The sequence below is a fragment of the Pelodiscus sinensis genome, chromosome 1, assembly GCF_052426305.1.
Source record: "Pelodiscus sinensis isolate ZL-2025 chromosome 1, ASM5242630v1, whole genome shotgun sequence".
In the NCBI taxonomy this organism is placed as follows: Eukaryota; Metazoa; Chordata; order Testudines; family Trionychidae; genus Pelodiscus; species Pelodiscus sinensis.
This window is the reverse complement of record NC_143052.1, coordinates 98,714,106-98,739,084: the sequence shown is the minus strand read 5'-3', so window position 1 is coordinate 98,739,084 and position 24,979 is coordinate 98,714,106. Positions and strand designations below refer to the sequence as shown.

Genomic DNA, 24,979 nt, shown 5'->3' with positions numbered 1-24,979 from the left:
AACTTTACTTACTGTTTGTCTTTTCTCAGTTGGGTTTCTACCTGCTGTAAGTATGGGGCCACTTTTACAGCCTTTCCCTCTTCCTATCCCACCTAGTGCCATGGTTGGTTCCACCAATCTCTACCCCTTCCTGTCTGTGCACATGACTGTTAATACTAGTTTTGTGAGAGGAAGAATTATATTTATTGCAGTAGTGTCTAAAGGTCCCAGCCACACTCCTGGCTCCATTGTTCTAAGAGCTATACAGCAAACACATGAGAAGATGTTATCCTTACCCTGAAGAGCTGGTAGTGTAAGGTCTCAGGCCTGTAATCAGATCTCCAAGGCTGGACCCTTGTAGCTGTTCGGAGGAGGGAATTCATGAGGGCATGTGTCCATCTGAGTGGATATCTCTGTGTGGGGTTCTAATCCTGCCAAGAGTTGCACCTGTGATTAACTTTATACACGTAAAGGGTCTCATTGAAATCTTGCTTAAGTCTTTGCAAGACTGAGGCCTAGAAATGTATGCAGAGTGTATTTTTCAAATCCCTGTGTAATTTTGAAGGAATTTGAGAACAGAGCCCTTTATTTGTCTAGTCACATTAAATGATGTGTCAGATAAATGATCGGTCACCCTGAAAAAGATTCCTAATGTGCATAGACACATCTCACTCCGCCTGTGGGGTTTTTTTTTTAAAGGAAATCTGATAGTCAAAGGGAGGAAGAGGATTCTTCTTGTACAATGAACTGGCAAGTCTTGAGTGAAACTGAACAGAAAGGCTTTTAGCAAAAATTGCGGTGTGACATTGTATTGTACACTTGAAACAATCCAAAAGATTCGTATTTACACAAAAGACAAAAAAGCAACTTTGTTGTTTTGCAGAGAGCTGGATTGAAAGATGTCTCAATGAAAGTGAAAACAAACGGTATTCCAGTCACACCTCTCTGGGGAATGTTTCTAATGATGAAAGTAAGTAATTTTTCATTAAGTTTAAGTGAGGTTATGGGATTGTCCTAGTGCAGAAGCTAACATGCCCTTGTAACATTAATGTTTATGTTCAAAAACTATCTTTATTTCATCATGCTATTAAATATACAAAGAGAAAATTACATGCCTTACAATGAGGGTATGTCTACCCTACAATCCAAGGGATAATTGCAGCTTAGATAGGAATGCCCATGCTAACAGAGCTAAACCTAGCAGTGCAAACATGGGGTCACTGCTAGCAATGCAATGGGGCCTAGCAATGCAAGTACATACCCTGAGCATGAGTTCTGGCATGTTTGTACAGCCCTTGCTCAAGTGTGGGCTACCACATTTGAATTTCCATTTTTAGCAGTACTGCAATCACATCTTGGCTTGCAGCATAGATGTAAACTTAGTTTCACCTTGCTGTTTCTCACGGCAATGATTTGGTAAATAATGTGACCCTTTTATAACAGGAAAGGGCAGTTACACTATACCTGTCATTTGAAAAGCAGATTTAAAATTGTTATTTATTATTTGTGTGGTGATAGCTGCAGAAACCAGTCATGGATCAGGACCTCATTGTGCTAAGTGCTGTATAGATAAGTGCCACAAACAGCTTGCAATCTAAGTAATGCAAGATAGTGTATATTCAGGGTTCCAAATGTAGCCATTGTTGGAATGGAAAAGTGTTTCAGTTGTGTAGTCCGAAGAGTCAGGTTGCTGTGATAGCTGCTAGCTGTATACATGTTTTCATTGGAATGTTTGCTAGCATCAGTGTTCCCTGTAGGCTGAGTGTTTGGGTGGCCACCCAAGAGAGATCAGCTGCCCAGCTGATTAGCAGAATGCCAGCAGCTGTCCACAGCCAGCAGCAGATGTTTCTATTGATGGTGCATATCTGTACATGCCTTGGTGCACAGAACACCATTTATTCTGCACATGGATTGAAAAAGTTAGAAGAAACACTGGCTAGCATCCCATTTAAAACGTATTCAAGAGGAAGCAGTGTTATCTGTAGAGAGTCAGGGCTTTAGTAGGGCTCTGTGTGGGTGCAGGGGTTTGCCTGTGTAGAATAGGTTGCAGGATTCAGCACTCTGTGTAAAAAGTTATGACCTATAAAATGCAACTGCCAGAATTAGATCGAAAGCAAAATCATCTGTTTTGTTTTTAAAAGGTGACGACTAGATATTTGAAATGCAGAATAAAATAGCAAACCGTGACTTAATAAATCCTTCCTAATGTATGTCGTGTACTTAGAAATTAGACACTCTCTGATCACAATCGCATGTTAAATATGCCCTTACCTATGATAATACCACCTTAGGTTATTGAAGGGACAGTGTCAATTTTAAATCTAGGCAATTAAAAATATTTTTTTCTATCTTTTGTTTTAGCACTTTTTAGTTGTTGCTTGTTACTAACAGGTTTAAAAATCACAAAGAAATGATTTTTAAGATAAGTTGCTTTTAAAATTCTAAGTTTTTTTTTAATTCAGCATTTACTTTTCCCCATCTGGGTTTTTTGTTTTATTTTTACTCAGTATAGATAGAGAAAATAAACAACACAAGTCATGTCCCATCTCTGCATTTGTAGGTTAGCCCATGCTACAATACATGTTTGCATTTTGTCCCCTGCAGGAGATTGCTTAGGTCTAAAAACAGAAACACCCTTAATTGTTGTTGTTGTTTTAAAGTCATTTTTACTATGCTTTTAAAAACTAAAAACAACAGTCCTCCCACTCCATGTTTTGCACCCAATCTACCTGACTGTCCCTTTTACTTGTTTTACATGAAGGGAACATTACTCTGAGGATGTCCAGTTGCTATGGTATTGATACTATGACTACACAATAACCCACTGGTCCTTTCTATACAGGGACTCTGCTCCCATCTGCTCAGGAAAGTAGTGGGACAACCTCCAATTTAGAAATATGGGAAGAGATGGATGGTTGGAACCTCCTGACACTTGTTTGTAACCCTCAAATTGAAAACACTTGCTGTAATTCACAGAAGGCAAACTGTGTATTGTATTTGAGAGCCACTCATTGGGCAGGTTTTATTTTATAAATTAAAGAGTTCTTCTAACTGTATTTTGCTATAAATAATGTTAGCAGATTCACGGCAACCACTTGTTTGCCCGTGTTTTGTGCAGCTGGAGATCATTAATCTCCTATGGCATCAAGTTCACACTGTGTGGTAGCCCTGAATAAAGCCATCCTTCAAGTGACACCTAATAAGCCTTAATGCCTATCGCCAAAGAGTTCAACAGTGCGCAGTCATACTTTTCAGAACACTTATGATGTCTGTGGGCCAAATCCAAAGCCCATCAAAGTCAGTGGAAAGATTCTCATTGACTCTGGTGAGTTTTGGATCACGTCCATAGCCCAAGCTAGTGGAAGTCTTTCTTTTGACTTTGGGCTTTGGATCAGGTCCTGTGTGATTACAGTCTTATAGTTCTTACTCCAGAGCTTTTTGTTCTGGGTCTATAAAGAGAATGTTAGGGCTATGCAGATTTGGGCTTGTTTGATTGGATAATGAGAGCCCTGTGTGGGTACAAAATTGGTATCGTCATCTGCAAAAAATGATCTGCGGATATCTGCACCCACATCCATGGGTGCAGATACCTCCGGATATTTATATATCCACAAATTTATATAAAGATATCTGCAAATTTGCAAGGATCTAGATACAAAATTTGTGTCTGCATCCGCAAAAATGATCCATGGCTATCCATGGATTTGCAGGGCTCTATGGGTAACTCCATCTGTATTGCAAGGACTAACTAAGACAGGGCTACTCAACTTTGGAAGCCCCAGGGGCCACAATGATACTCTCAGCGTATGTTGAGGGCTGCAACTTAAGTGAGGTTGAATGTACATGCAAATATATATGCAAATAGACTCTTTCACACTGACGGGCATGAATACAAAGATTAAGGCAAGACTACACAACACGTAGGCCCCCTTTAAGTCAGTTCTGCTGATATTAATACCATGCAATATTTACCCGATTTCCACCCATATGACAGCACTTTTAGTGAGCAATAACAGTCGAGAAATGTAACTACTAAAACGCATATCAACAGAGGATCATTATATTGACTATATTTTTGTTTTGGCTCCCACCCGGGGGCTGCGTGTTGAGCCCCGCTTAAACCCAAACTGCACTGTGGGCTACAAACAAACGGGCCGCTGGCCGTATGTTGAGTAGCCCTGAACTAAGAGTTGTGGTTATTTGGGGTACTGTTCTTTTGCTTTACCTACTCTAACTCCCCAGTGTTCTTTAAGAATCTAAAATGGCCATTTTATTGATGGGTCAAGGACATTCCATTTAAGTGGTTTACCAGTGTATTGTAATGGGTCTTTTGAGAAACAGGATCAGGAAAAGAAGAGCTATATTTCAAGTGTGTCTGTGCTGATTCTGCTTCCTCATGCACCTTTACATATAATAGGAGTGAAAGTAGTTTATATGACTATCAGTTTCGCACATCCCTGTACCGTTAGCTTGTTGGGCTGATGTGAAGTCATTGGCTCAGCATCCATACCTAATACCTTACTCACAGCTGGGGTATTTATTCAGACCCTTGGGAGTGATTTCTGAATCTCAGGACTTTCTGTGGTGCCACTCCTACAGACACAACAGAAGCCATGGCTGCAAACCCCACAGTCATCAAAATGACCTTGACGCAGTGCACCTAAATAAGCAGAAATTGTATGTTTCTCATTTTTCTTAAACCTATGTAGAACAGAATTGCCATAACTAATCAGACCTGAAGCCCTCATCTAATCCAGTATTAAGTCTTCAACAGAGTCTGATATCTGATATCTCAGAGGAGGTTGGCAAGAAGTGACAGAGTGGACAGAAACTTCTTCCTAACTTCATATTGGATAGAGATTGGGTTATGCCCCAAAGCAGAAGGGTTTATATCCCTTCCAAACCTTTGAGTTTGTTTTTGTATTTGTTTTGTGTTTCGTTTTAACGTGACTGGTGTTGAGTTTTATCCATATAAATGTCTCATTACCTTCTTTGAATTCTGAAATTCGGAGAAGTTCTTGACTTTAGTGATAACTGTGGCGACGTGTTGTGTCAACTGATTATCCTGTTACAAAACCTGGTAAAGCTGCTCCTACCAGAGATACACCAGACTGCCATTTTGGGCCCACACACTGAGCCGTTGGGCTTTTACATTTTTTGTGTCTGAGTAGATCCAAGGCACTGCCCCTAGCTTTGGATCAGAGCTTCTATCTACCACTCCCTTCTGATAGCTAAGCGTAGGCCCTGTAACTAGAGCCAGCTAGACCTGCCTCTCCCACTGCTTAAGTACACACTTCCCAGAGCACCAGCCGTGAAGGCACTCTGGCTTATGGTGTACCCCTTCAGGGACACGAGATAAATGAAATCACATGACACAGAGACTGTGCAAAGGCTACAGAACAATGGCTCTTTACTTTGGGTAGCAAAAGAACTATACAGATACAGCCAAAACAATAAAACATGTATATGTGATTCAGGGTGCCATTTCAGATTTTGATGTCTGTGTGCAGGCAACCTGTGCATGCTGCGATGGGGGAGGGAGGAAGAGAGTCAGAGTATGGGGGAGGAGAGTCAGAGTATGGGGGAGGAGAGTCAGAGTATGGGGGCATGGACTGAGGACTGAACAGTGTTACTGAGCATACTCAATACAAGCCAAGCACCAAATGTGGAGAGGGGAAACCAATCCTATTTGCCCTCCTCCCCACACATCATCTCTATCCAGGGGCTACTACTTTTTTAGAAGACAACTTAGCAGTTAACTGACAGGAGCACTGTATCTAATTCCTATATAAAAGAAAGTAAAATAAATAAATATTAGACCCACTCAGCTCTAACACTAACATATTCAGACATCTTGTGGCATGTCACTTAAGGGTCTCTGGCTAGCCTTAAAATGTTAATGTACAGTAAAACCTGTGTAATCCAGCACACTTGGGGATTAGGGCATTCCAGTTATCTAAAAATTCCAGTTATCTGAGGGTCCCATCAACCTAGGAAAAACCCATGGACAATAATAGTAAAACTCAAGTTTTTAATATTGGTAGTTTTGTAGTGTGAGGCAGTTGCTCTCACATTTCTATTTTGAGTTAAAGATGATTAGTACTTCTTAAATAAAAAAATTGTTAAGCCAATCATGGTAAACCAAGCCAGGCCTGTGCGCCTGAAGATGTGACACTATTGTAGCCGGGGGCAATGCCGGTTAACAAAGTTTTCTGGTTAACAGAGTGCCGGATAACAAAGGTTTCACTGTATATTCTTAATTTGTTACTAACTCTATGGAGAGAGAGAGGCCCCATCAGGACTCCTGGGCTCTATCTCGGCTCTGAAAGTGAAGGGGGAGCTAATGGGTTACATCAAGGGGACAGATATATTTCAGCTCTGTATAAGAGCATCAGAATGGCCATACTGGGTCAGAACAAAGGTCTTTCTAGTCCAGTATCCTATCTTCCGACAGTGGCCAATGCCAAATGCTTCAGAAGGAATAAACAGAAGAGGCAATCGTCTCGGTCCATCCCCTGTTGCCCATTCCCAGCTTCTGGCAAGCAGAAGCCAGGGACACCATTCCTGCACATTCTGACTAGTAGCCATTGATGGACCTACCCTCCTTGAACTTATTTTGCTCTTATTGGAAGCCTGTTATAGTTTGGGCCTTTCCACCATTTCCTGGCAAAGAGTTCCACAAGCTGATTATAAAAAAATAATTTATTTTGTTTGTTTCAAATCTGCTGCCTATAAATTTAATTGGGCCAGCTTCTTATGTTATGTTAGTGAAGGAATGAATACCATTTCCTTATTCTATTTTTCCACAGCATTCATGATTTTCTAGACATCTAATATATCCCCCACCCTTTAGTTATTTCTTTTCCAAGATGAAAAATCCCAGTTTTGTTAATCTCACCTCATATGGAAGATGTTCTTTAACCCCTAATAATTTCTGTTGCCCTTTTTGTACCTTTTCGAAATCCAATATATCTTTTTTTAGATAGGATGACCAGATCTGCATGCAGTATTCAAGATGTGGGCACATAATGCCTTTATATAGCGGCAATATGGTATTTTGTCTTATATTATCTATTCCTTTCCTAATGATTCCAAATATTTGGTTAGTTTTTTACTTTTTAGGCTGCCACTGCACATTGAACAGATATTTTCAGGGAACTATCCACAATGATTTATTGAGTAGTAACAGCTATTTTAAACCCCATCATTTTTGTATCTATCTTTAGGATTATATTTTCCCATCTGCATTATTTTGCACTTACCAACACTGAATTCCATCTGCCCTTGTGTTGCCCAGTCACCCAGTTTTGTGAGATCCCTTTGAAACTCTTTTCAGGGTTAGGGTTAGGGTAGGGGGTCACTGTTTACCCCTTTTTCAAGGACATTTATACATTTAACATAGTGATCCAAATGTAAATCCCAGCAGCACAACACTCATTCCTACTCTTTCCCCCCATCCTTTAAGTGGAGTACCCAGCAATGTTTTCATGCTGCTCTAACGATCCTTCAGTTACTGGAATGCCTGGCCTTTTGTTATTCTGTATCACCCTGCCTCTTTCTTTTTATACCAAACTCTCTGCCCCAAAGACAAAGCTGCGAGCAGCTCAAACTCTGTTGCATGTAAGAACTGTCTCTGGAGTCAGGGCATGAGCTTTAAGCAGACCTCAAGTATGAAATCCAGGGGTTTAAACTCAGGAGGGGGGACTACTGCCCCCATAACCTCCCACAAATGGCACCCTTGATGCTATTCCCTCCCTCACTTACCTCACCATCCTGGAGTATTCTTTGGGGTGTCTTTGCAGGATTCCAAGTTTCCTCTCTGGGATTTTGTTCCTCCAGGACAGGCAACTCTATGATTAAGAAGAGAATCCTGCCCTGGAGAGGGGACTTGGAACTCCAAAAAGACACTGACCCAAATCCTGAAGAACACTCCAGAGTTGAGAGGAAAGTGTGGCAGGGCGTAGTGCATTGATGTGTCTTATTTTGTCTAGACCTGTACATGCCTTGTGCTATCTTAATTGAAAGAATGTTCTTGGGAGCATCCTGTTTCCTTGCACTGTGGCTCTCCAGCCATTGTTTCCAGAGTTCTGCTTTTAGTGAGGCTTTGGGCAAAAGCTGTAAAGTTAATTTCCCCCATCCTCATCTTTTCTATCAGATTATGCTCATAAAATCAAATCCATGTCCTATACCAGAGTCTGAGCAAATGGGCCTTTCCCTGAGGGGAGATCCACATTTATTCTCCCTCTTCTCCCCACTCCCTGCCGCCTGTCAAGACTGCTGTGCTAACATGCTTCTTTGTGGAGGATGGGGTGACTAGTACTAGATGAGATGTGTAGCTGCAAATTTGCCATCTTCCCCCCACAAAGTGATACCCTGCATTCAGGGCCTTTTTTGATCGTTAGCTGGCACATAGGATTTTGCCTAGCATCAGTGTTCTAGATCAATGCCTTCCCAGTGTTTCAGCTATACCAGACTAACACGGCTGCATCTCTGTCACTATTCCCAGTGTCCAGTTTTCTAAACCCTGCACTCCCCTTGCTCAACATTCTAGTAAAAGAGGAAGGGTATAATTTCTGATCAAGTAACTGCAATGAACTAACTTATTGTTCCTTGGGCTTTGGCATATTCTGCAGAAGAGCAGGATTTCGGGATGTGATATTACAAGGTAGGGTTTTCTGAAGGTTTCAGTTTCAATGTTCTGTGACAGAATTCTAGAATCACAGAAATGTGGGGCTGGAAGGGACTTTGAGACATCATCAAGTCTGTCCCCAGTCAGGAACAAGGGAACAAGTAAACCTAGACTATCCCTGGCTACTCTCTGTCCAACCTATTCTTAAACACCTCCAGTGATGAGGATTCCACAACCTCCCCAAAAAGCCTATTCCAGTGCTTCATTAATTTTGTAGTCCAAAAGTATTTCCTCCTATCTAACCTAAATTTCTCTGCTGCAAATTATATCCACTTCTGGTTATCCTACTTTCTGGAGACATCGAAAACAATTGATCACGAATCTCTTTATAACAGTCCTTAACATATTTGAAAACTATTATCAGGTATGTGTCCCCCCCCAGTTTTCTTTTCTCAGTACTAAACATGCCCAGTTTAAAAAAATCTTTCCTCATATGTCATGTTTTCTAAACCTTTTCTCATGTTTGCTACTCTTCTATTTGTCCACATCTGTCATAAAATTTGTGCTGTCTTATTATACTAGTCATGTAAGGAAGATTACAACTAGACAGTCCTTTGGCATTAAATTATAGTTGAAGGACTAATTCCATTTTACCAAATATATGAACCTAAGTTTGTAGAGAACTCATACATAGCAAAGGAGAATGCACTGTGTTTTCAAAACCATTGGAAATTAAAGTTTGGAGAAAAGTTGTCTGATTTCATTGTCCTTGTACATATAATGTCCCCATTGGCTCCTGTAGCTGTTTTGCCATTGGATGGAATTTTCTAAAGCAAAAGTGACTTACCACTCCAGCTTCCATTGTATGCTAATAGTAGGACTGATCAAAAGACTTTCCAAAGGAAACTTTTCATCAGAAAATTGGGTTTTAGGTGAAATATTTTGCTGAAAGTATCTGCTTTCCTGCATTTTTTTTTGCCAGAAAATCAAAATTTTTACCAAAAACTGAATCTGTTTCTGATTTTGATTTTTAGCTTTTCAATGAAATATCTAAATTGATATTTAAAATTTTTAGGAAAAAAACTAATTTAAATTTTTCATGTGGAAGAAAAAGTCCATTTTACAACCATCTCTCGTCAATTAGACTTATACTTCTAAGTCATGCCATAAGAACATAGGAACAGCCATACAGGGTCAGACCAAAGGTCCATCTAGCCCAGTATCCTGTCTTCCAACAGTGGCCAATGTCAGATGCCCGAGAGGGAGTGAACAGAACAGGTCATTATCAAGTGATCTCTCTTCTGTCATCCATTTCCAGCCTCTGACAAACAGAGGCTAGAGACATCATTCCTACCGATCCTGGCTAATAGCCATTAATGGACTTAACCTCCATGAATTTATCTAGTTCTTTTTTGAACCCTGTTAAAATCCTGGTCTTCACAACATCCTCTGGCAAGGAGTTCCACAGGCTGACTGTGCAGTGCTTTGGAAAACCCAGTTTTCTCTACAAGGCATAGAGGACAGATTCTCACCCATGGCTACATAACAGTGAGAAATGTGGTAACTACTTACATTGGTCTAGCTCAGTGGTTCTGAATCAGGGAGGCCGCGAGCAGGTTTCCGGGGGACTACTGAACATGGCTGACATTAGACTAGCTAGGCCCCACAAAGCTAAAATCCTGCAAAGTGGGACTGCACCCTGGGGCTCTGGGCCTGAAGCTGGAGCCTAAGCAACATAACTTCGTGGTGCCCCCCTGTTCTGGGGTCTCTGGGCAGTTGCCTTCCTTGTTACCCCCTAATCTCAGCCCTAGCTTCTATATAGAAAATCTGTTGTGGCACAGCTGGGCCATGGAGTTTTTATAGCATGTTTGGGAGGAGGGAGGCTTATAAAGACAACGGTCGAGAATCCCTGACTTAGCATATTTCAGCATTGGGCCCACCAAGCCTAAGAACAGATAGACCTAGTGTGGAAATTGGATGGGGAAGGAACTGTTCATCTGAAAACTGTGGAGCTGCTCAGACTAATGCAGGGAGCTCAACCAAATCTTACCTCTACTCCCACATACCTATCAGGAGTCCTATCACATCCACAGGGCTGCAGGGGGATGATGTGAAGGGTTAGTACCTCCCTAATGTTCCAACAAGTATAAGGGTACATTCTTCCCCAGCTACTTGGCAGACATAGAGACTAAAATCAAAATGTTCAAAAGTGTCCGCTACTTTTGGATTTCTCCATTTGTACATATGCAGCATAACACACGGTGTATGTGTGTATGTGCGGGGGGAAGTTGTCTGTGTTTTCAAACTGCTGAACCTTCCTGGTTCCCATTGACTTGGTCAGAAGTCTGATTCTGAAAATGAAGGAATCTCTAAAGCTGGGAAGCCAGAACCATAGGCACTTATGAAAACATAGACCTTAGTTCAAACCACAAACAGAGCTGCATACTGATAGCCTTGAAGCAAAGCATCCAGTCAGGAGAAAGGCCAAGCCTCTGGCACAAAGAAACTCCCAGGCCTGCAGGCAAGACACATCTCCATGTACCAGCCAATAGTTTGTGGGTTATACAGTAAGTGGACTCCGTTCTTGCCCTGTCATCTTTTCTTTACCCCATCTCATGCACCTGGGGAATTGTCGCACTGGGCCAGTTGTGGTGGTGGTCTGTGTCAAGTGGAGTACTGCAAGGGTACATTCTGGGGCGGTTTTGTTCAACATCTTTATTAATGACCTAGATGAGGGTATGGATGATACCCTCAGCAAGTTTGCAGATGACACTAAGCTAGGGGTAGAGGTAGATATGTTGGAGGGCAGGGATAGGGTCCAGTGTGACTTAGACAAATTGGGGGATTGGGCCAAAAGAAATCTGATGAGGTTCAACAAGGACAAGTGCAGAGTCCTGCATTTAGGACGGAAGAATTCCAAACCCTGTTACAAGCTGGGGACAGACTGACTAAGCAGCAGTTTGGCAGAAAAGGTCCTGGGGATTACAGTGGATGAGAAGCTGGATATGAGTCAACAGTGTGCCCTTGTAGCCAAGAAGGCTAATGGCATATTAGGGTGCATTAGGAGGAGTATTACCTGCAGATCCAGAGAAGTGATTATTCCCCTTTATTTGGCACTGGTGAGGCCTCAGCTTTGTCCAGTTGCATCTAATTCTGGGCCTCCCTTTATAGAAAGGATGTGGATACATTGGAGAAAGTCCAGTAGAGGGCAACAAAAATAATCAGGGGGCTGGAGCACATGGCTTACGAGGAGAGACTGAGGGATTTGGGCTTGTTTAGTCTGCAGAAGAGAAGAGTGAGGGGGGATTTGATAGCAGCTTTTAACTACCTGAAGGGAGGTTCAGAAGAGGATGGAGAGCAGCTGTTCTCAGCAGTGACAGATGGCAGAACAAGGAGCAATGGTCTCATGTCGTAGTGGGGAAGGTCTAGGTTGGATATTAGGAAAACCTATTTCACTAGGAGAGTGGTGAAGCACTGGAACAGGTTACCTAGGGAAGTAGTAGAATTTCCATTCCTAGAGGTTTTTTAATCCCGGCTTGACAAAGCTCTGGCTGAGATGATTTAGTTGGGGTTGGCCCTGCTTTGGGTAGGGGGATGGACTCAGTGACCTCCTGAGGTCTCTTCCAACCCTAGGATTCTATGATTATATTTCATACAGCAGAAGTAGGCAAGCCTATACACACAAAAGTATATGATGGGTATGTGTATAATTTCATACCCATAATTCATCTGCCCCATCACTCCTTTTTCAGGTGGAATTACCCTCCTCACCACACCAAAGAAAACACACACCCTTACACAAACACACACCTTACCCATCTTCGTCTCTCTTTCATTTCAAATTAAGCACTGCTTCAAAGTGTTAGAAAGGAATGAACAAGGACTTCAAGATCAATTTATATTAGTATTGAGTAACCAGCAACAGCCCCTTCAGGTTTCATTTTTTAAATTTTATTATGATGTAATCAAAAATCACACAATACCATTTTAACCTGGCAAATCCCACTCGTTTGTTTACATTGCTAGAACATATGGATTATCATTGTAATTAATGGGCACTGTTTTAAACTAGCACTTGTTTGTAGCTGTGATGTAATAATTATGAATTATCACTTCTTGCTGTACAAAAAAAATCTAATTTTTCATCATCTCAGGTAAAACTGGAGTTCTTAATGATAATTGTCCAATATCCATGATAATGTCCCTTAAATGAAAAACACTTAGTGAAACAGATAGTTTTAGAGCTGATGACAAAGCCATTCTCCCTTGGGCTACGTCTAGACTACAGGCTTCTTGCGCAAGAAGCTTTTTTCAGAAGAGATCTTCCAAAAAAACTTCTTGTGCAAGAGAGTATTCACACTGCAAAAGTGCAGCGAAAAAGAAATGTGCTTTTCTTGCATGTAAGCTGTGATTGCTATGGATAGAATAGCTACCAGGGCACCTGTGCTTTTTCCTCTTCCCTCTTCTTCCAAAAAAACTCCCTCTTTCCCATCCACACATACCTTTTTGCAAAAGAGCTCTTTCGCAAAAAGGCTTCTTTCTTCCTCATAGAATGAGGATTACCAGTTGTGCAAAAAGCACTCTGTTCTTTCGATTTACTGTCAACAGAACGCATTTGCAGTGTTGATATAAATCAAGTTTTGTTGGGAAAATGGCCATTTTTCCGACAAAACTCTGTAGTCTACAAATAGCTTTGGAAAATCTGAGCTTTTTACCCAGCAAGCAAAAAATGTTGTTTTTTATCAATGAAAAGTATTTGCCCCAAACCAGAGAAACTGAAAATTTTCACTTTTGTGACACAAAAAATGAGGATTTTTTTGAGGATGCACTTTCTTGAAAATTTTAGGGTTTTTTGATAATCCAATTTTCAATTAAAAAAACTATTTAGTGTGTAGTCTGCAGAGTCTGAAAGGAGGAACCCAGGAGCGGACTAATCTTAGAGGAAGGTATTAGCTGGGGTTTGTGATCTTATCCTTAATTTTGGTGTTAATAAAATTAAGTGCCACGAGTTTGGACTATTCATAGTAGATAGACATTGAGTAGTCCTGTGACATGTTAGAGCAGTGGTCCCCAACGCGGTGCCCGCGGGCGCCCTGGCGCCCTCCGGGGCATTTTTAGGCGCCCGCCGACAACCCGGGCTGGCCCCGCCCCCGGCGCACTGGAGGCGCCGGCCCCAGGCGCGCGACACTCACCGGCACCTGGTGCGCGGTGCTCGGGCGGCCCCAGCCCCGGGGCACATGCGGGCGCGCGGCGCCGGTGCCGGCCCCAGGCACGCAGCTCGGGCGGCGCCGCCAGCCCCGGGCCCACGGCACAAGGGGCTCGGGCGGCCCCGGCCCTGGCGTGCCCCAGGACGCGCGGCCCCGCCCCTGGGCGCCCGGCGCGAGTGTGGCCCCGCCCCCGGGCGCACGGTGCGAATGTGGCCCTGCCCCCGGGCGCCCGGGAGCCGGTAAAGGTTGGGGACCACTGTGTTAGAGACTAACAATATATATATATAGTATCATGAGCTTTCATGGTCAAAACCCGCTTCTTCAGATGAGATCATCTTGAGACACTGTGCTTGCTAACAGATTGGATAAGGTACCTGCTCATAGTTCTTTACATGAAAACATAGCAACCAAATGTGTGCGGGTAGTTACTATACTGCTGTATAATTTAGATATTGATAAGGTATTTCATACAGTGCCGAATGATGTCCTAAGGGAAAGTTAAATCAGGCTGGCATAGATGAAAAGATAATAAGCATCACAAAGCGCGTCCATCGAACAAAACATACAGGCAGTCCCCGACTTACGTGGATCCGACTTATGTCGGATCCGCACTTATGAACGGAGCTTTTCTCGCTCCGGAGCTCACGGGCGGCGGGTCGCCACCCGTGTCCTCCGGGGCGAGAAAAGCTTCTCCCGGTCTCCCTGGTCTACTGGGGGGGTCCAGCAAAGCCACTGGTTGCCCCTTAGGGAAGACTTCCCAGGCGCCTTTCCCCTCCCGGCGTAGGCGTCCCTCGCGCTCCTCCTCCCTTCCCCTTCTTTGACCCGGGTGGCTTTTAAATCTCCCGCCACCCCCGCGTCAGGCTGGACGTCGTCTTGAGGTCATCGGTGTAGCCCTGCCCCCACGCCGACGTGATGTGGGGCTGTCCCCTCCCCCTCTCTATGGCTGGGCCCGTGCTCTGCAGCCGTGCCGCGGCCCTTGAGCATCCGGCGCACGGCCAGTAAGGGCTCCCTTGTGGCGTCAACAGGGCGCTCTCCCCCTGGGGTCCAGTGCGAGGTAGCAGGATCCTGTCACACATCCCCCCCCTTAAGTCACCTTCTATCCCTTGGTTCTCGCCCTTGTTGGCATTGTATTGCCTTGAAAAGAAGTCCGCGTTCAGGTGCTGTGCCCCGGCTCTGTGAGCCACCTCAAACGAATAGGGTTGTAATGTTAAGTACCACCTCATTAGGCGTGCGTTGGAATCCTTCATGGTCTGTAGCCAGCGCAAGGGTGTGTGGTCCGTCACCACTCGGAATCGGTTTCCTAAAAGATAATAACGTAGCATTTCAATGGCCCATTTCATTGCTGGGGCCTCTTTCTCTATAGTGGAATATTTACATTCCCGGGGAAATAATTTACGGCTAATGTATACAACAGGATGTTCTTCATGTTCCTTTTCCTGTGATAGTACCGCCCCTATTCCTTTCTCCGATGCATCTGTTTGTACTATGAAGGGGCGGTTAAAGTCTGGTTGGGTCAGGATGGGAGAATGGGTCAACCGGTGTTTTAGTGTCTGGAACGCCTCTTCACACTCAGGGGTCCATCGCACTTTTTGCAGCATGGTGCCCCAAGTCAAATGCGTCAAGGGGGTGGCTAGTGTTGCGAAATTAGGCACGAATCGGCGGTAATACCCAGCCAACCCCAGGAACTGCCGTACCTGCTTCTTGGTTTTCGGAGCTGGGTGGTCCCGTAGTGCCCCAATCTTGTCCACCAAGGGGCGGAGTTGCCCTCGACCTACAGTATAACCCAGGTAGGTTACTTCTTGTGCGCTGAACTGGCACTTACTGGGGTTGGTGGTAAGGCCTGCTTCCTGGAGGGCCTTGAGCACAGTTTCCACCCTCTGCAAGTGTTCCGGCCAGGACGTACTATGGATGATAATGTCATCGATATAGGTGGCTGCGTATCGTGCGTGATCTCTCAGGACTTTGTCCATTAGGCGCTGGAATGTCGCCGCTGTGCCATGGAGGCCGAAGGGCATCCGGACGAAGTGATACAATCCAAAGGGTGTTGAGAATGCCATCTTTTCCTGTGAGGCTGGCGTCAGTGGAATCTGCCAGTATCCCCGAGTCAAGTCGATGGTGGAGAGGTATTGTGCTGTTCCTAATCGATCGAGCAGCTCATCCACTCGGGGCATTGGGTATGCATCAAATCGGGATATGCCGTTTACCTTCCTGAAGTTGATACAAAACCGCCAAGACCCATCAGGCTTCGGAACGAGGACTATTGGGCTCCTCCACTCGCTGTGGGACTCTTCCACCTTGCCCCACCGGATCATTCACTGTAACTCCTCTCTTACTGGCTCCCACATCTTCCGGGGAAGTGGCCGCATCGGCTCCCACACTTTCTTCCTGGCTTCTGTTGCTATATGGTGGTAGGTTTCTATGGTTCGCCCGGGCTGGTCAGTCAACACCCTCAGGAAACTTCGCAGAAGGTCCTCCATCTCCATCTTTTGGGTCTTGGACAGGCTTGACTCTACTGGGAATGATACTGGTGGGGAGTCGCCCCCTCCCTCGGGCCCCAATTCAGAGCTAGGGGGTAGGGGTTTCACCAGCAACCCTTTTCGTTCTCTCCATGCCTTGAGGCGATTGACATGGTAGATTTTGGTACCTCCCCTGCCCCCTGTCAACCTTACTTCGTAATCCACCTCCCCCATTCTCCGTGTCACCTCGAAAGGCCCTTGCCATTTGGCTAGCAATTTTGAGTCCTGCATTGGGAGCAACAGCAAGACTCTATCGCCGGGCTCGAAGGTTCGCAAGTGGGCGCCCCAGTTATAATATTTGGTCTGTTTCTCCTAGGCTAGTTCCAGGTTAGCCTGAGTGAATTCCCCTAGTTTGTGTAGTTTCTGCCGTAGCTTGAGGATGTACTGCACTGACCCCTGTACCCTACTGTCCTGCTCTTCCCAGTTTTCTCTTATCACGTGCAATATCCCCCTAGGGCAATGCCCGTATAACAGTTTGAAGGGCAAGAAGTTGGTTGATGTCTGAGGGACCTCCCGGACCATGAACAGTAGAGCCGGCAACAACCAGTCCCACTCCCACTCCCACTCCCCAGGATCTTGATCCACAAACTTTAGTAGCATCCCTTTAAGCGTCTTATTAAACCTTTCAACTAGTCCGTCTGTTTGGGGATGATAAATGGACGTTTTCAGGGTCTTTATTTGTAATAATCGGCACAACTCTCCCATAAGTCTCACATGACATTCGTGCCTTGATCTGTAAGGATCTCTTTGGGTATCCCCACATGAGAAAAAATCTTTACCAGTTCAGTTGCTAGGTTCGGGGCAGTGGTATTCTTTAGGGGTATTGCCTCTGGATATCTTGTGGCGTAATCGATCACGACTAATATATATTTATGCCCGGCTTTTGTTCTCTCTAGTGGTCCGACTAAGTCCAAAGCGATCCTCTCAAACGGGACCTCTATCAGTGGAAGGGGGACAAGGGGGGCCTTCAGTACCCCCTTAGGGCCGGACTTTTGACATTTGGGGCATGAGCTACAGAAGTCCTTCACCTCCTGGTACATCCCGGGCCAATAGAATCACTGTAAAATTTGCTGCAGTGTTTTCTCATAACCCAGGTGGCCTGCCCAGGGGTTGGTGTGAGCCACCTCCAGGAGGCGACAGCGGTACCCTCTGGGAACTAGCAGCTGCCTCACCACACCCTGATCCTCCACTCCCTCCACAACGCGATATAAATGGTCTCGGCATACCTCGAAGTGGGGGTTCGTGGCCCGTCCATCCTCATCGGCAGTGTGTTCGCTTGCTTCTCTCGCCTCGGCCCAAGCGTGGGCTGCTCCCAGAGGAAATCCCCTTCCCACAACCCGAGTGCGGGGTGGAAGGCCGGCTCACCCTCTCTGGGTCGTGAGGTGCCTTCCCCGGGGTCATCGTCCCGGTCTCCCTCGGGGTTATCGAGTCGGACGCTGTGGTCTTCAGATTGCCCCACCATCCCTTCTTGGGTCGGGTGTGGGCTTTGCTGTTGCCACTTGCTTACGGCCTCCCCGAACCCCTCCCAGTCTCTGCCCAACAGGATGGGATACACCAGCTTCGAGGCGACCACCACATAACACCAGCTGTTTCGGTTCCTATTGGTTATTTGGACCCAGGTGGTCAGGTACTGGTGCACATCGCCGTGTATGCACTGGATGTGTACGGGTGGGCTCATGGGCCCTCCTTCTTCCACCAAGTCGGCCCGTTCTATAGTCTGGCTACAGCTGGAATCCACCAAGGCTATCACTGGATAATCATTAACATGGACACACCACAGGATTTTTTCCTTTCCTTCCCCAGCGTGGTCTCGTTCCCATGCTAGGGCCTGGGCGTAGGTGCAATCCATATGGGACAATCCTTTTGAAAGTGTCCCTCCTGCCTGCACCTATAGCAGGCTCCTCCGGGGGGGTTCCTGCCGTCCCACGGGACGTCCCCCTTGGCCTGACGGACGGGGTTTCTCCACGGGCATGCTTGCTAAGGGGGTGGTCCAGGCAGGGGCCAGCTTCCTTCCCTCCCCGCGGGCCGTGTCCCATCCAGGATTCACCTCCGAGCTACCTCTGGGGTGTCAGGATCATGGGGGTTCAGCCCTCGGTGGAGGGGTGGCCTTGGTTACCTTATGCGGTCCCTTGGCCGCCTCTGCCACCTCATAATCATTCATTAGGTCGACGGCTTCACTTAATGTGGACGGGTGATGTCATCTTACCCACCGTTGCCCCCCGGCCGGCAAGATGTTTAAAAATTGTTCGAGCACCACCATCTCTGCTACCTGTACCCCGGTCTGCTGCTCCAGCTCGAGCCACCTCCATCCGGCTTCCCTCAGCCTTTGGGCCACCACCCGGGGCCTCGCCCCCACGGCATAACGCTCTTGCCGGAACTTCTGGTGATATGACTCCGGTGTTATGCCCATCTGGTCAAGTATGGCTTCTTTTACTTTATAGTAATGAAGGACATCTCGGGTGCTTAGGCTCTGGTAGGCCAGCTGAACTTGCCCTGTGAGGTAAGGGGTGAGGATCGTGTCCCAGTGGTCCTCAGGCCAGCAAGCCGCCATGGCCACCCTCTCAAATGTGGTTAGGTACGCTTCCGGGTCGTCCTCCGGCCCCATCTTAGTCAGGCGGATGGTCAACTGCAGGGCACCATTCCCTTCACCCCCGTCACTCACCAGTCCGCCAAGTCCTCAGGTGGGGGCCCCATACTGCCGGGCCCATTGATCTTGCTGGCTTTGAAACTGTTCTGCCAACTCTCTCACTAGCTGCCTCTGTTGCTCCTGATGTTGCGCCAAGAGTTGCTGTATTAAAAGCGTTTGCTGCTGTTGGTTCTGTCTCTGGTTTTCGGTAAGCCACGCGAGGATCTTGTTGGGCTCCATCCTCCTGCCCTTTGTCACTGTCTCGGGGCAGGGGTAGGGTCCAGCCCTATGGCCCGAAACTTCTTGCCACTCCCCTTGGTGAGTCGCAACAGCACAACCCCCTTGCCTTGTAGGCCCACCCAAAACAGAGAAAAAAAAAGTCTTCCTGCAGAATTCGCTCAGTCTCTACCCCAGGGATTGTTTCTGCCTCCCCTCCCCCCTTCTACTCTAGGGTCCCAGGGTAGTCATGCCCACATTCTCCACCACCTTGTGACCGTGCACATGGAGGCAGGCCCATTGTCCCAGGTCCCTAGCCCCTCCCAGTCCTGAGCATCACACCCTCTTATCTCCGGCCGGCTGGTTCCTGGCCAGCTGGAGGCGTCAGTTGCCTTTAACTGGCGTCTCTCTTGGTCGTTCCTCCACACGGGATGGAGGAAAGAGGGGGCCCGGGCCTGCCCTCACTCGCGGGCCCCAACCCAGGGCCCTAAGGTCTTGGACCACACTGTGGTCCAATTCCGGCTGACGGGGCTGCCTGTCTAAACTCGTCAGCCCCCGGGCTCAAGTCACCGCCCTACCCTGGGCTACTTCCTCTCTCCTATCCCTTCTTGGCATCCCTGTTCAGGGATCTTCACCTCCCAGCTGGGGGCCAACCCCGGCAACTCACTGGTCGCCCCTCGGGGAGACTTCCCGGGCGCCTTTCCCCCTCCCAGCATCGGTGTCCCTCACGCTCCTCCTCCCTTCCCCTTCTTCGACCCGGGCGGCTTTTAAATCTCCTGCCGCCCCCGGCGTCGGGCCAGACGACGTCCTGATGTCATCAGTGTAGCCGTGCCCCCACGCTGACGCGATGTGGGGCTGTCCCCTCCCCCTCTCTATGGCCAGGCCCGCACTCTGCAGCCGTGCCGCGGCCCTTGAGCGTCTGGCACACGGCCGGTAAGGGCTCCCCTGTGGCTCCAACAGGGTGCTCTCCCCCTGGGGTCCAGTGCGGGGTAGTGGGGCCCCATCACATTAATACAAATAGAAAGAACTAATTTAAGTTAATGTCTAACCTTGGATCTGGGGAGAATAACCCAAAACATAAGAGGAGGGCTCGGGACAAATTCCGGCCTTTTGTATATGGTTCCTGAAATAATAATTTGAGACAATCTATAGGTTTAATGTATTAAAAATCAGCAGCATTGGAAAAGACATTGGTGTGTAAAATATTGTAGGGGGACTGGTAGTGACATCTGTACTTGGGTTGCCATTTTCCATTATGAAAGATTCTTGTGATCTGTTCTCTGCAAGCCTCTCCCATCTTCATTGTTTGCAGAACACTTTTAATGTTCAACAAGAGGGATGCTCTTTGGCTACAGAATTGTCTCTTCTTTATCCCGAAGCATTCTGCTTGTGCTCAGATATAAGCTGCTAAAAATGACCTTTTCCCTTCTCTCATTCATTTTCTCCTCCCCCCAGGAAAATTTTGGCAGACTGTTGGAATAACAACACCCCCCCCCCACCACCACACACACACACATACATTCTAAGGGTATGTCTACACTGAAATGCTGCAGTAGCACTGCTGCAGTGTTACTATGTGCTGCTGTGGTGTAGACATTTATTATAGTGATGTATGGATTCTTTGGTCCCCATAGTAAATCCACCTTTCTGAGGGGCAGTAGCTAGCTTGACAGAATTTTTCCACTGACCTACCGGTGTCTATGCTGGGATTATGTTGATTTAATGATGTTGAATGGGATGTGAAATTTTTTGCTGTCCTGAATGGTGTAGCTTAAACTAATCTAACTGTAGAGCAACCCTGAAGCTAATCTCATGATGCCTACATCAAAGCTGCAGCAGAAAGTGTTCTGGGAATGTCTGAGAGATTCCAGAGCAGCTGTAGTGGGGGGAAAAACAGGTTGAGCTCCCCTCCCCTCCCTGGATGTGACCCATCATATTAGGCAGAAACAAGCTGGGGGCCCCCTGAGATTCAGCAGCATGTTTCTTCCCCATCTCCTAGAGGAACCTCAAGGGGTTAGATGAGATTGAGACAGAGAGAGTTAGTAGAGCAGGCTCCCCCGGTGAGATAGTTGCATGTAACAGGTTTTGGTTTTGCCCTTCTCCTTTTTAAATAAACCCTGTGAAATTACCTTTTTAAAAATTATTTAAACTTGTGCATCTAACCAGTGCACTGAATGAGGCAGGTACCCTGTGGAGAAAAAGCAGTATGTGGTAATATAATTGAAGATTGTATCATATGCCTATGCTACGGATGTGAACAAGTAGTCGGCTAGTCGATTAACTGATAAGCCTTGACTTATTGGTTGATCTAGTTGGCTACTTGCATTCCCCTCCTTCCTGCCTCAGTATTAGAGGCAGCAACGGGGGGGGGGGGGGAGCAGGAGCCTGGTGCTGGAGGCATGCTGCTTAAAAGCTGGTTATCTCCAACGTTGGTTCCATGAGCCGCCTGCCCCCCCGCTGCACTGCTACCTCTATCAGAGGCAGCAGCACAGGGATGGGGGGAAGAGGAGGTTGCCACAAAGCAGCCTCTGCCCATGGTGAGGCCAGGCCCACTGCAGGTGGAGGCTGCTTTGTGGCAGCAGTCCCTGCCTGTGGCAGGCCCAGGCTCACCACAGGCAGAGGCTGCTCTGGCAGCATCCTTTGTCCATGGGGGGCTAGGGCCCCCAGCAGACAAGGGCTGCTGCCGAAACAACCTCTGTCCACAGCCAGCCTGGGCCACCGTGGACAGCCTTCTTTGGGGCAGCCTCCCACATCCACTTCCACCCCCTTTGCAGACAGGGACTGCTGCCACCTCACACTTCTGCCTCTATATCAGAGGCAGCAGCATGTGGCGGCAGGCAGCCGGTCCATGAAGGGAGATGGTTTTTAAACTGCTTCCTTCCACCTGGCACCCCATGCTGTTGCCTCTGATAGAAAGGTACCAGCACAGGGTGGCAGCAGTACCTGTCCACAGGGAGTCTAAGCTCCCTGCAGACAGAGGTTCCTGAGGGGGAGGGAGTGGGAGAGGCTGCCCCAAAGCCCCCAAAAAACACTCAAAAGTCCTGCTGGAAAATTTTGGCCTAAATGCTGTGCTGGGAAGTATTAAATAGAGTATTGTCTCCTGAAGTATGTCCTGAACCTGCCTGGCCTAGCTGAGTAGGAGGAAGGACATAGAGGAAGTCTATAGTCTTGGCTTTCATTTAAAAAAATATTGGTCTCCAACTAAGATGATTGTAAAGAAAATCTTCAAAAGGTGAAGTGAGTGTGACTGAAGGAATGTAGGAATTTGTAGGCAGAAACAATAGTGCTAAAATGAGAGCTGAACCATTCATTTAAATGAGTGCCCTGGGATGACGACACTTTAAATGGCATCATTGTTAACTGTTTCACTGCTCATCATCGCCAGCAGGGCAGCCCAGAGGATTCAGGGGGCCTGGGGCAAAGCAATTTTGGGGGCCCCTTCCTAGCACTCCCTGTCTCAGATGTCAGAAGTCAGACATTCTCGTGGGGGCCCCTGCGGGCCCAGGGCCTCGGGCATATTGCCCCACTTGCCCCCCCCCCCCCTCGGGCGGCCCTGATTGCCAGTGAGAAAAGAGAGGAAGCAATGTTGCCATTTTTTGTTCTTTTTATCTCAAGTATTGTGGTATCTGGTGGTGTGCTTTAATTCCCAGCTCCTGGAGTCATATAATTATTAGAGGGTCTCCTCTTTCCCTTTAAAAAATCAGTGTGGACTAGTCAGGAGAAGTGAGGAAGATGTATACATTTAGGCCGTGTAGCAACACATGGCAGAGTGGTGGGGGCCACATTTCTTGCAATAGGCTGGCTAAATCAGAGGGTGAATTCAGGCTTTAAGAAGTACAAACAAGAACAGGAATCACTACTAGGTGCCATTCTGGCTTCCCCAGAAAGTTCTGGAAGGGCATTCTGGTACATTCTGGCAAGACTCAATAATTAGTTAGTACTCATTGAGGGTATGTCTACACTACCACCCTAGTTCGAACTAGGGTGGTTAATGTAGGCAACCGAAGTTGCAAATGAAGCCCGGGATTTGAATTTCCCAGGCTTCATTTGCATCTTGCCGGGCGCCACCATTTTTAAAGCCCCGCTAGTTCGGACTCCATGCCCGCGGCTACACGCGGCACGGACTAGGCAGTTCGGATTAGGCTTCCTATTCCGAACTACCGGTACACCTCGTTCCACTGAAGGATCTAACTGAAGGATCGTTAGAACAGCATGAAAACATTGCTGGGTATGCCACTTAAAAGATGGGGGGAAAGAGTAGGAATGAGTGTTGTGCTGCTGGGATTTGCATTTGGATCACTGTGTTAAACGTTCTTAAAAAGGAGATAAACAGGGACTCGTCTAAAGCTGACTGCAAAAAATTACAAAGGGAACTAATAAAACTGGGTGACTGGACAACACAAGGGCAGATGGAATTCAGTGTTGATAAGGTGCAAAGTAATGCATGTGGGAAAATATAATCCTAACTAGATACAAAAATGATGGGGTCTAAAATAGCTGTTACCACTCAAGAAAGTGATCTTGGAATCATTGTGAATAGTTTCCTGAAAATATCTGTTCAATGTGCAGTGGCAGCCTAAAAACTAAAAAGCTAATAGAATATTGGGAATCGTTAGGAAAAGAATAGATCATATAAGACAAAATACCATGTTTTGTCTGTATATAAAGTCATTGTATGCCCACATCTTGAATACCCTATGCAGATCTGGTCACCCTGTCTAAAAAAAGTTATATTATATTTGGAAAAAGTACAATATGGTCAACAGGAATGATTAGGGGTAAGGAACAGCTTCCATATAAGGAGAGATTAACAAAACTGGGACTTTTCAGCTTGGAAAAGAAATAACTAAAGGGTAGGGGGATATGTTAGATGTCTAGAAAATCATGAATGCTGTGGAAAAATAGAATAAGGAAATGGTATTCATTCCTTCACTAATATAACATAAGAAGCTGACCCAATTAAATTTATAGGCAGCAGACTTAAAGCAAACAAAATAAATTATGTTTCCATAATCAACTTGTGGAACTCTTTGCCAGGAGATGGTAGAAAAGCCCAAACAATAACAGGGTTCCAATAAGAACAAAATGAGTTCAAGGAGGGTAGGTCCATCAAAGACTACTAGCTAGAATGGGTAGAGATGGTGTCCCTGGCTTCTGTTTGCCATAAGCTGGGAAAGGGCAACAGGGGATGGACTGAGACGATTGCCTCTTTTGCTTATTGCTTCTGAATCACCTGACATTAGCCACTGTCGGAAGACAGGATACTGGGCTAGAAGGACCTTTGGTCTGACCCAGAATGGCCATTCTGATGTTCTTAGAGGGTATGTCTACACTACAGCGCTAATTCGAACTAAGCTAATTCGAACTAACGCTTCTAGACTAAAAAACTAGTTTGAATTAGCGTTTTGCTAATTCGAACTAGCATGTCCACATTGAGTGGACCCTGAACCGGGGTTAAGGATGGCCGGAAGCAGTGCCGGCAGGGCATCAGATGAGGACTTAGAGCATGGAGCTGCTGTCTCAGGCTAGTGGAGGGCTGTGCTTAAAGGGACCCGTCCCCCACCCCAGACAGACAGTTCTCAGGGGTGCCCCGCTTGCAAAGCAGTCCTGGCTTGGATTGCCCGGACTACCCACACTGGGCACATCACAGCACTCAGCCATCAGACCGGCTGCACTTGCCGCAGGCTGCCATCTGGGGAGAGGGGGCAATCAAGGGGGCTGCAGGAGAGCTTCCACCCCAGCCCAGTCCTCCCCATCGGGGGCTCGTACCCCATTCCTCCCTCACCCCCTTCCACTTACCCTTCCC

The 24,979-nt window shown here is 46.6% G+C and overlaps 1 protein-coding gene across 2 annotated transcripts in view; it reads left to right on the top strand.

Moving 5' to 3' along the window:
- Nucleotides 1-24,979, top strand: part of RFX4 (regulatory factor X4) — a 152,162-nt gene that overhangs the window by 24,168 nt on the left and 103,015 nt on the right. For both annotated transcript variants that reach the window (XM_006137986.4, XM_006137987.4), the window contains exon 2: nt 863-949. In XM_006137986.4, coding sequence (XP_006138048.1) covers nt 863-949 — 87 coding nt within the window. The remainder of the gene's footprint in view (nt 1-862; nt 950-24,979) is intronic.